At 43.0% G+C, this 12,183-nt stretch overlaps 2 protein-coding genes across 2 annotated transcripts; one reads left to right on the forward strand and one right to left on the reverse strand.

Moving 5' to 3' along the window:
- Nucleotides 1-222: 222 nt before the first annotated feature.
- Nucleotides 223-4,489, reverse strand: hsd17b14 (hydroxysteroid (17-beta) dehydrogenase 14). Its single transcript, XM_041956821.1, has 9 exons — nt 4,256-4,489; nt 4,129-4,167; nt 3,882-3,979; nt 3,623-3,689; nt 3,438-3,529; nt 3,008-3,112; nt 2,817-2,884; nt 1,731-1,827; nt 223-724 (listed from the first exon to the last, which is right to left on the reverse strand). Exons 1-9 carry the CDS (start codon nt 4,335-4,337, stop codon nt 578-580), a joined length of 795 nt encoding a protein of 264 aa, XP_041812755.1. The 5' UTR covers nt 4,338-4,489; the 3' UTR covers nt 223-577.
- Nucleotides 4,490-6,942: 2,453 nt separating this feature from the next.
- On the forward strand, nt 6,943-12,048 carry LOC121620664 (potassium voltage-gated channel subfamily A member 7). Its single transcript, XM_041956817.1, has 2 exons — nt 6,943-7,647; nt 10,452-12,048. Exons 1-2 carry the CDS (start codon nt 6,943-6,945, stop codon nt 11,388-11,390), a joined length of 1,644 nt encoding a protein of 547 aa, XP_041812751.1. The 3' UTR covers nt 11,391-12,048.
- The last annotated feature ends 135 nt before the right edge of the window (nt 12,049-12,183 follow it).

Raw genomic sequence — 12,183 nt, forward strand, 5'->3', positions numbered from 1 at the left:
CCCTCCAGGAAATTAGTCCTTTCACAGAAACACTTGACCTAGCAGGGTTCAAAAACCCTCCGAAACGGCTTCAGACCACTTTGTGATATTTTTCAAGTTGCACTGGGTTAATAATTTATCATCGCGTGGTATGTTGTGCAGACATACACGATAACGTGAGTGGAAAAATTGCCACAAAATCACTTTAATAAAACCGTGTTCTGGTTACAGTTGCCGGGTGCATTAACAGCAGAAATGTTAGTAAGGAAGTCAGGGGAGGCGTGATGAAAGCGTAACATCTGATTGGCGGACACCAGTCGACCAAAAGGGGAGGTTATTGTAGGTCACACAGGTTGATGCTGATTGGTGGATCGGCGGGCGTGGTGCAGGTCTTGTTTCACAGTTGGCCAGGATGCCAAAACTCTGAGCTGATTTATCTCAGGCAGGCACTTTGCTCAAGTAAATTAATCGTATTCATAACCATGTAGTATTCATCTCTAACCAGTGCACTTCAACATATGTATAATCTCTGTTAAACAAATTAACATGTTAAACCAGCAATATCACAACATTGAGGAGATTGTGGAGACCAGGACAGTCAGGGTGGGATCTGGCTCTTGAAGCTGTAGTTGAGTTCAGCTCCTCCACTCAGCAGCAGGTCAATCCCGGTGCAGAACGTAGCGTCTGCAGCGAGATATAAGGCAGCCAGTCCACATTCAGCCTCAGAGCCCATACGTCCCAGCAGCTGTGTGAGAGGAAAACCTGTCATTTCTCATTCATGTTCAGTTTCTAGCAGATTTTTGTGGGTGCGCTGTGTAATTTCCTTGTGTTCGGGTGTGTTTTATGCTCTTGCAGCTGTTCTCACAGTGCAGCTGTCCTGTCACTGCACTGTAAAAGGCATCCCTGAATCCTTCACTAATTGCAGAGTAAAACAACAATTTCAGAATTGGTTGGAGGGGAAAAGAAAGTGCAAAAAATAAGAATTCCTCATCCAACACTGTAATAAATTACTAGAAAATGGAAAAGAATGGCAACACATTAAGAACTGAGCACTCTGACATAACTGAATGTATGACAATATTAATTGTGATAAAATGCAATATCAAGAAGAAATCAATATTACTGAGATAATTCTTTCTGTCAAGTAACATGATGAGGTCACTTAATTACAGCCAGATGTTTCACATCCTTCTGCTTCCACTGTGAATACTGAAAAGCAGGCTGAAACTCTTCAGGACACCACAGGCTAGCTTCTCCTCTTTGTTGCATCACCCTGTTAGCGTCTCATGCCTTCTCTGACTGGGGTGAAGAGAAAGCTTTAATTTGCATGGTAAAAAAAACAGCCTGTAGCAGAAACTCTGTGTCTGTTTAGATCCAGGATAGAGGGAGTTAACATTTACAACCCAATAGACAGACCGCAGTGCGTGGCAGTTTGGATCATTAACACAACAATGTTGCAGGAACTGCAGGCTACCTCATAGTGATTTACAGCGAAACACAGAGTCTTAAGAACTTCAGTATTATGTATTGGTATCACTGTTCCTGTGTTGCATTTTATTTTATTTATTGTGCTGTATTTTATTTACTCACAATTTATCTGTTCATGCTGCTGACTTCCCTGATTTATTGTCTCATGACAGCAGGTATACGACAGATCCAAGACCTCATTAAGATCACTTCCACTTTGAACATGTTCCTAATCTTTCAGCCCTGTGTAGGAACCCTGTGTTGGTTCCACTGTGAGAACTTGCCTGATAATTTTCTCCGAGTTTAATGGCTGCAGCAGCATCTGGTGTCTGTGCTGCTAATTCTTCCCACAAAGGTGTGAGCACATTACCTGGAGAGATGCTGTAATATGAGGCGCACAGTGTTAACAGACAAGAAAAGGTGCTATAAGTTTGTCAGACAGTGATAATTCTGATAATAGATACTGAATTGAGTGATAACCTCTATGATCATTTTTACAAATACAGCAAACATGTGAAACTTCACATCCTCTTATTGCAGACAGTCTGTTTGTGCTTCTGTTTCATCTCATTTTAAAAATGTTTCTTTCTCAGCTCATCACACAAAGTTAAAAACGTCTGCCTTGATAATCAGACTTTGTTATTAACATGTGTCGTTTTTAACATGAAAAAGCAGTGGCGGAATGTAACTGAGTACATTTACTCCAGTGCTGCACTTCAGTACAATAATGAGGTACATGAATACTTCTATTTTACGCTATACTGCATATTCAGAGGTTAATATTGTACCTTTCACTCCACTGCATTTATCTAACTTTTCAGAATCCTTTATATTAAATTACAAACATATGATCAGCTTTTAAAATACAAAACATTATAACATATTAAACCAGCTGCTTTGAGGCCCCTTGTTATGCTCAAAGAGACTTTTCTAAATTCTAAACTTCTCACGTGGTTTCATTGAAATAACTGTAGAAATATATATATATTATAGACTAGCTTTAGCAGTAAAATGCTGATTACACATTGATGCATCAGCTTTAACAATCTAATAATGTCACATAGAATCATCTATCGGTCACAGGGGACATTTTATTGCAGTATAAATACTTTCATACTTTAAGTACATTTTGTCTTCTTTATACTTTCACTTAAGTAGGATTCTGATTGCATGACATTTACTTATAATGGAGTATTTATACACTGTTGTACTAGTACTTCAGTAAAGAATGTGAATACTTATTTCACCACCATTAGTAAGTTAATTAAATAATAATAAATACATATGCAAGTAGTGAGACTGAAATGAATGATGTAAGCGAGGAGAAGGCTGACGAAACCAGACTGCATACAGAAACCAGTTTGGCTCACCAGTTCACTCGCACGTTGTAACGACTCTCGTCCACAGCCATGGCCTTTGTCATGGAAATGATCGCCCCCTTGTGGACAAAAGGTCACATTACAGAACTATTTGTCTCTCCCCAGCTGAGATCTATGTTGGATAATAATAAATAAAATAAAGAATGGAATGTGGACACCTGTGTCCAGGAGGATTAACTCACCTTGGTGGCGACATACGGTGCAGCATCTTTCTGACCGATGGAGCCCACCAGACTGGAAACATTGATGATGTTTCCCTGACGCTGTCGTAGGTACGGCAACACATACTGAAGAGAGAGTGAGACCTCCAGTGACTTCAAAGATCCTGTATACATGCACATGTGTCTATGGGTGTGTGAGGGACGTCAGTGGAGGCAAACAAAGGTCAGAATATTTTTTGTTTTGTTTGCAGCTCATGACATCACCACTGAATACTTGATGCTGGAACTGAAATACCAATTAATTTAAATTTACAGCTCAGTTGTTTCTAAGAGTCAGATCTTTGTGGCCTTTCTCCCTTTCATAGAAGTCAGCATTCACAAGGAAAGTTTTAACCAATTATTTGCCTTTTTAGGAAGTTTTACAGATGCATACAGAAGTTGGAAACAATACTTTAGAAGCCAAGAAGTAGCTGATGAGGTTCAGATTCAGCAGGTCCCTGAACTCCTCAGCTGTGGTGTCGTCAGTAGGTTTATGAGGTGGGTCTGAAGAGGGAAAAACACCAAAAGATAAAATAGATCACTACAAACATCCTCATCATCACATCTGCTGCAGGGGAAAATTAGTGTGAGACTCACGCCACCCTGCGTTGTTGACCAGGCAGTCAATGTGTCCATAATGCTCCGCTGTGACAGCAATCAATCTCTGTGGAAGGACAGTCACGCCAGTTGCATTTGAACAAGAAGCGGGTCAGAAAAACCAGTTACCAACAAAGCAGCTGGCACATTTCACCCAGCAGAGCAAACACAGAGCTGCTTTCAGACAAGCAAAGAAAATGAACAGGAGTCAGTTCAGTCCAGTATAACCAGAGCAATAACAGTAAAGCTGCACTTTTACCTTGATGTCCTCCTCTTTGGAGACGTCACAGATGACATATTTACATGAGCCTGGCCCTGTTTTGTTTAGCTCTGCCTCCAGAGCTTCACCTCCTGCACCTGTAACACATGTAGGGTTATTCTGAAAAATACATAATGGTTTACATTCACGGCGATCAGATGCAAAGGGCATGGTGCGGAGATGCATTTTCTCAGTTAATTAAGAATTTAATGTGAGAAAAAAGTTGAGTAAAAACAAAATTACTCACCTGCTCTTGCACAAAACACCACTTTGGCACCATTTGCCACTAAAAAAAGATGCAAAATGTTCAGTGCGCCTCTTCACAATCAAATCATGCACATACAATAAATAATTAATTACGATAATTACCTTACCAAACACTCTGACAATCCCTCTGCCAATACCTTTGGATCCTCCGGTGACAATCACAACTTTGTTGTGGTAGCGGAGGGACATCTTGGTTCTGGTGATGGTGATAAAACTTGTCGTAAAACGACGCAAAACTGCGCTGCTGTCAAACAAACCCTTTCTGCTGCGCTGCAGGAGACGATCAGCGTTATTTATTACTGTCTTTGCTCTGATTGTCACTGCACGTCTGCGTCTCTTTCCGCTCACCACCGACTCAAATCAACGCCGTTTATAAACGCAGGTTGTGTGTGAGGTTCAAAGTTCCACAAAATCATGCTTTGCTCTGCTGCCTTCAGGTGCTATGGGAAGTATTGGAAGTCACAGAGTTCCCTCAAAAACTTTAACCGCCAGATTGTGAACTTTATTAAATAAATATCACGAAAGACCAATTAACATGTTACATTAAATTACATTAAAACTCTAATGTTATATTCAATAACACCACTAGCCAGAGTCTACAGCCATGCTATGAAAATGACAATGCAAGCATATAGTTTCTACAGTTTAGCATCTTTGCTTGTTAATATGGATATTAGCATGCTAATATGCTAAACTGGCATATTAACAATGGATATGATACTGATATGCTAAATTAGCAAATGCTAGCATTTGCAAAATGCGACTGATGCCGATGGGAATGTGGCTAGTTTTGCAGATATTTTGGCCATAAAGCAAAATTCTGGACAAAATTTAAAATTTTTACTAGATGATGACTATAGAGGATCAGAGGAGTGCAAACATTTTAATTCCTTCTGAGGGGGACATGTAGTTTATACCAAAATTTGTTGCAATCCATTCAGTGAATGCGAGATATTGCACAGAATAAGTGAAAACTTTGACCTGCTGGTGGCGCTAGAGGAAATGTCAGGTGATCACCAAAGGCTTTAGGATTCATCCTTTGCAGGCCACAAATCTCTGTAGAAAATTTCATGGCGATTCATGAAACAGTTGTTGAAATATCTCAGTAAGTGCTGAACCGAACAACCAGCCGACCAACTGAGCGACAATAAGAGCAAAAGAGTTCCCAATTTCCACAGTTGCATTTATGATTCTAAGAAGTCAGAGATGGGAATTTGCTCACAGTATTTGAAGGCATCATTTGTCAAGCTTCTGTCATAAAATCATGTTATGGGAACTGTAGTTTTACTCGACACAGTCAGAATTATATTTCAGATAAAATTAGGTCAAGTTTAATTTGCCCTGTTTTAAATTTGTGAGCGATTTTGGACGAGCCACAGTCAAATAGGCGCTTGCAATTTAAAATAGATGATGACAGCAAAGGTAAGAAAGCACTTAGAGGCAACATGGAGACAGAAACCAAAGGAAAATACTAACCACATGTTTGTGGTCTCACCCCCGAGTGTGAATTATGATCATCAAAACCACAACTTTTTAAATTAACATAATAGTTTTGGCCTCTGCTAAGTGAAAGTTCATATGCAACCATGTGTGCAAACATGTACAGTATGTTTAAGAAAGAGTGAGGGGTTCAGAGGTTGACATTTCTGGGCTGTAAGGGTTTGCTGGGGGGGCAGAGAAAGCGGCAGTGGTGCTGTTGGAGGAGGAGGGGGTCAAAGATTGAATTTCTGCCTGACAGCATTCCCCGGGGAGGTACTGAGCATGAGAGGGAGCAAGTGAAGACAGTGAGTGACCTACAAACAAGCTTAAATATCTTAACTTCACCCGCGCTGCAGATTAACACCGCAGCAGCTCCTGAAGGAGCCACGCTGCTCCCTGTTCCGCCTCCCCTCCCCTCACAAACGTGACACAAGAAGGTGGGATGATATGGAGGAGGAGGAGGGTTTGTCTGGACATCTTGATGCGTGAATAGATGCACAAACTGTCTCAGAAGCAGGGAAGGGTCAGCCGAACATCACCCTGAGGTGGAGGTACAGTAGGAGAGTCATGGCCGCTCTGTGGAGGCGTGATTAGTTTGAATCTGGCAGGCAGACGAGTGAGACGAGGACGCCAGAGTTTGTTTTCTACTGGGTGCACTGGACATGGTGATAAACTGGTGATGAGCATGAAGATGACTGCATGTGTGGAGCTTTTTGCATGGAGGGTCAGCATGATGTGATGTACAGTAAATAAGCAGAACGTGGTGGAGAAGGGGTAAAAAATTGGGGAAATTTCAATACAAGTTCTGCTTTGTTTTTGATGGTGTGGTCAACATTTTCATTACTGTTAAAGTAGCACACATACTCACTCAAACTGCCAGAAAATTCATGCTAATGTCTATATAATGCTCTGTATTTTAATCTAAATAACAAAACAAATACATTTTTCTGATGTCCAGAAAATTACTCCACTGGATTTACAAAGGAAACAGGTGAGATTTTGATGCAATATTTTATTGATCTGCTACAAAATATTCTGGAAAAATGATGGTTTTACTTGTGATGCTCTGTTCCTGGTGAGAGGATTTCACAGCAAAATGAAACATCTAATTGACCATTAATAACCTACTAAAAAAAGAGAGAGCTTGATGCACAAAAATAGTGATTTAAAGAGTAGTTAAAAACAGGACTACATATTATGCAATGTTTCCCTGTTCTGTTGTTCTGCACTGACACCGGCGTGTTTTCTCCAGAGCGAAGAGACAAAAAAAGTAAGACAACAGAGACAAGAAAGGAAGAAAACCCAAGATTAAGAGATGGATAATCAAGACAAGGGAGGAGGTACAGCAGGAGAAGAGGGAGGAGGGCAGAGAAAAGAAAAGCAGAGAGCTGAGAAGGTCGGTGATGAAGATAAGCAGACCAAAGACAAACACAACAAGCTGGAGAAAGAGGGCGGCGAGAAGGAGCCGAGTGGGGAGGCCAAGAAGGAGAACCGTCGCTGCCAGTGGAAGAGCGGCTGGGCTCTGACCGAACGTCTGGCCATCAACGTATCAGGGATGCGTTATGAGACCCAGCTCCGGACCCTCGCCCAGTTCCCCGACTCCCTGCTGGGTGACCCCCGGCGTCGTCTTCGCTACTTTGACCCCATGCGGAAAGAACTCTTCCTGGACAGGAGCCGCGTCTGCTTCGATGCCATCCTGTACTTCTACCAGTCGGGCGGGAGGCTGAGGAGGCCCGCCAACGTCCCTCTGGACATGTTCCTGGAAGAGCTGCACTTCTACGAGCTCGGAGAGGAGATCATCGACCGCTACAAAGAGGATGAAGGCTTCCCCAAGGAGGAGGAGAGGCCCTTACCCACCAATGACCTGCAGCGTCGCCTCTGGATGCTGTTTGAGTATCCAGAGTCATCCGGCGGAGCTCGGATCATCGCCATCATCAGCGTCATGGTCATCGTGATCTCCATTCTCATCTTCTGCCTGGAGACCCTGCCGGAGTTCAGGAACGAGAAGGAACAGAGGGAGGTGAGGACGGCTTGCATCGCGCTGACACACACAAGAGCCAGTTACGTATGAGTGATGGGGAGGAATGGGCAGGGAGCTGACAGGGTGCATGGAGAACAGAGGTTAACACTGCATGAAGTGATGAGTTGAACAGAGAAGGACTACCGGTGCTGACAGGTGTCACCTTGTCAAACATAAATGGCTGAAACCGTCTTTATCTCCTCTCTCAACACTGAGGGAAAACCAGTAACCACCAGAGTTAAGAATGAGGTAAAGCAAAGGCAGCAAACAGAGAAAGCGAGGGCGAGGTCCTGAGATTATTTTGGACCCGTCGTTAAATCTGATCCACTCAGATTCAGGAGAAGGAATGAAGGAAATGAGGAGGGCAATTAAACCGCTGGTGGAAAAACAAGAGCAAGGAAAGAAAGAGGGCAGGCGGAGCAGGCTGGATGGAGGTTTACCGTGAGAGAGGGGTATACGATGTGGAGATGATATGCCTTGTCGGCCACTTGGGGACGACTGCCAGAGCCAACACGTACATTCAGGTGGAATGGATATTTCAAAAGTACTGAGAAGAGAGAGGGCGAGTGGAAGAAGTTAGAGCTACAGAAACAAGTGTGAAGGGAAGGAAAGGAGATGAGCTTGTCTCACGTTACCCCTTGGAGATCTAAAGGGCTATATATAGAGGAAGGACAACCCTAAGAGCATATCAACACATAAACGGATGTCTGTATTAATAAACTCTGTGACTCATAAGCTACAAACTGAAAACAGCATGGAATTAGGCTTGCAGATCAACTTTTCTGATGACCAGCGCAAAAATGAAATTAGCCTCGCACACACTCCAGTCGCCTGGAGACGAGATGGATTGTGGAGGTTCAGGAAGCAAACACGCAGTAGCGCTCGCTGGATTTATGTTCGCCTTCACCACCACACTGCTCTGTTACTCCCATACATAGATAGATATGCTCATGTGATCGGAGCATTTGGCACTTTTGAACACTACGCAAACAAACTCAAACCTACATGCACACATGTCCCCACGCAATCACTCATTTGCCTCACTTGGTGGTGAAAATGTAACCAACAAAACTGTTTTCGTTAAATTCCGATGTATGCATGTTGTTGGTTCTGTTTGACATGTCGTATGGTTTTTAAATGGCGGAAGGATTGTGAATCTGCAGGTGCAGATATTTGATATCTATGGCACGGATTTTCACTTAAAAAGTACAAACACTCGTGATGGAGGTCTAGAGGAACCGAGACGTTAGTATGATCGATAAATTGTGGAGGAAGAGCAGGGTGCAGGATCTTCTTCTCCCAAGCCCAAATTATTAGAACATTCAAACATGTTAACGGGACTAAGTGTCTAGCCGTGCTAGCAGCTCTGCGAGGCTGTGCTGAGGCACTCTGGTGCTTTGCGCTAGATGCTAACTTGCTAATGTTTTGAAAGTAGAATGCTTACCATCTTCTTCTTTGTAGTTTAGTGTATGAACATGCTAACATATGCTAATTTGCAGTAAACACAAAGTACAGCTAATGCTAATGTCTGCATGCCAACATTTGCTAATTAGCACTGAACACAAAGTACAACTGAGGATGAGAGATTAAATTTGCAGATAATTTGGTTATAAACCAAAGTGCTGTTTACATAATATGACTGGACGATGGTACTAAACAGTGTCGCCAAAGTGATTTTAATTCCCTGTGAGGGGAATATGAATGCCTGTACCAAGTTTTGTGCCAATCCATCCAGCAGAGGATGATTTTTTATTGAATATTTCACAAAAATGTCAGCATCAGGGAGTCTACACGAAATTTCATAGCAGTCCACCCAGTAGTTGTTGAGATATTTCAGTCTGTACCAAAGTGATGGACTGACACTGAAATCACTAGCCGTACAGCTAGCATTGCTAAACTCGAGACAGCATGTGTCTTTCCGGTGGTAATGTCCAGGTACTCTGGACGCTGTCAACAGTTTTCATTAGAAATGTATAATATTTTAGGTTTAGCTCACAAAACCCCAACAAAGAAAAAGCAAATTATCTTAATGGCTGACAATACTCATAAACAAATAATATGCTTTTTGGGATCTTGTCGTGAATTGACCATTTAAAACGCAAGAGAGTTTTGTTGGTTTAAACATAAAAACACAGAAATACATAGTGTTGGGGACAATATGTGCTGCGAGGCCACCAGAAGCTGAAGAGTAACTCTATCTAACTTGTTAAAAGACACTAATGCCCAGTCATTTCAAACCTGCACCTACTTCCCAGAAAAAAACAAGTGGCCGAGTGTAACGAAGTGTCAAATGCCTCGTCTGTGCCGGTGTCTGAGGTGTAACGCAACCCAGAGTCACATGAACTTAATATTTTTTGTGTGGGTTTAAATATAGAGAAACTGATTTATATAAAAGTCTGTGTGGAAAAATAAAGCCGGCGGAGTGAAAATGGAGAGGAGAGAAATGTTAGCACAGTATCACAGATCTCACAGGCTCGACTGGATCCTCATAACAGATGTCACAGTTCAAATGTGCTGAGGACAAACATTCATAATAATCGCTTCTTCTTGTTTATCCTCCGTCCCTCTCCTGTTTACTCTTACCTTGTTTTCTCTATGGTGACTCTCCTGTAAACATCGTCGCCATGGAGCTATTTATGATAGCTCCACCTTTCCCCTTTATTCTCGTATTTCTCTTTCCAACTCATGCTTGGAACAGATGATAGTGTGTAAGTGGTATTTGATCAGATAGTAGCTCACGTCCTCCATTTTTTACATCCTTGAGTGGAACTGTGACCACTTTTTCTTCATCCTCTGTTTTACAGCAATTCACCGTCATACCTCACCCCACCATCGCGAACGAAACCATCACGATCCCACCTGGCTTCACCCCCTTCCACGACCCCTTCTTCATTGTAGAGACGATCTGCATCTGCTGGTTCTCCTTTGAGCTCATCGTGCGCTTCACCTGCGCTCCGAGCAAGATGCACTTCTTCAAAGACGTCATGAACACCATCGACTTCTTCGCCATCATTCCCTATTTCGTCACACTGGGCACGGAGCTGGCCAAGGACAAAGGCGCACAGCCATCCGTGTCGCTGGCCCTCATCAGGGTCATCAGGCTGGTGAGGGTCTTCAGGATCTTCAAGCTGTCTCGTCACTCCAAGGGCCTCCAGATCCTGGGCCAGACGCTGAAGGCCAGCCTCAGAGAGCTCGCCCTGCTCATCTTCTTCCTCTTCATCGGAGTCATACTCTTTTCCAGTGCCGCCTACTTTGCCGAGGTGGACAGTCCTAACACAGCGTTCACCAGCATCCCTGAGTCATTCTGGTGGGCTGTGGTATCCATGACGACAGTCGGCTACGGGGACATGTACCCAGAGACAGTCCCGGGAAAGCTGGTGGGCTCCATGTGCGCCATCGCCGGCGTGCTCACCATCTCTTTGCCAGTGCCCGTCATCGTGTCCAATTTCAGCTATTTCTACCACCGCGAGATGGAGTGCGAGGACACTACCCAGTACCATCATGTCGCCACGTCGGTCTGGGAAAAAGACGGAGAGGACGATGAAGAGGAGGAAGACGAGGAAGGAGCGGACGAGATGCCTGAATACTTGGGGGATTACGCGCCCCTGTACGGGCAGAACAGCACGGGTATCTGCCCTCCGCTCAACGGGACTCTCCTGGCAGGGCTTTGTGCCGGACAGGCGGCCGGTGATCAGAGAGGGATAAACTTCTACCTCAAAGAACCTCTGGTCACTCAGGTTTGAGAGACAGCGGGACGGACGGAGTGCGCTCAATCAATGCTCGAGCACTTCCTCGTGTCACGAGAAGGAGAGTGCCAAACTGGAAAGATACTATAAAACTGGCTGGTGTGGTGGTGACGCAGGAGACACAAGTCTTGCGCTGGAATCAGCTTTAATTTGTGCCTCTCAGGCGATGATGGTTTTTTACATTTGAGGGTTCTGCATGATTTAATTTGACTCACTACAGTAAGCGTCTGTTTTTCCCAAGAGGCAAATAAAAGCTAATCTTTGATAAACCCTGCAGGTCGTTCAACAAAAGTTGCTGCTGTATTTTAAAGATGTTTCCAAATTCCTCAAAGAATCATCTACTCAGCTCAAATAAAAGATATTCTATCTGCTGTTGCATAATGAGGGATATTCTGTGCTGTCTTGTTTGTTTTGGGCTAAAAAATAAGATTAATGTAGACAAGTTAACCTGTTTAAGTTTCATCCTTGAATGCACCAATCAGGGAAATATTGAAAACTTTAGACCAAAAATCTAAGTTTCAAATCTCTTTAAGCTGATTTTCACGTAAATGAAGTGAAGTCAATGGCTGCTTGGAAGGAAGAAAATCAATTATTTGGAAATGAAAATGAAGATGGAAAAGAAACAAAAGTTTCAGGTGCTGCTTAATTTTATGGCATAAAATGTTTGTTTACCTCATAATTTCCTGGTGAATTTCTTGGAAATTACTGTTTACATTGATATTAAATATATGGAAAATGATTTAAATCCAAATAAATATTCTGACAGACACACTTATTGCTGGAAACTTTA

The sequence above is a fragment of the Chelmon rostratus genome, chromosome 17 (genome assembly GCF_017976325.1).
Source record: "Chelmon rostratus isolate fCheRos1 chromosome 17, fCheRos1.pri, whole genome shotgun sequence".
Lineage (NCBI taxonomy): Eukaryota > Metazoa > Chordata > Actinopteri > Chaetodontiformes > Chaetodontidae > Chelmon > Chelmon rostratus.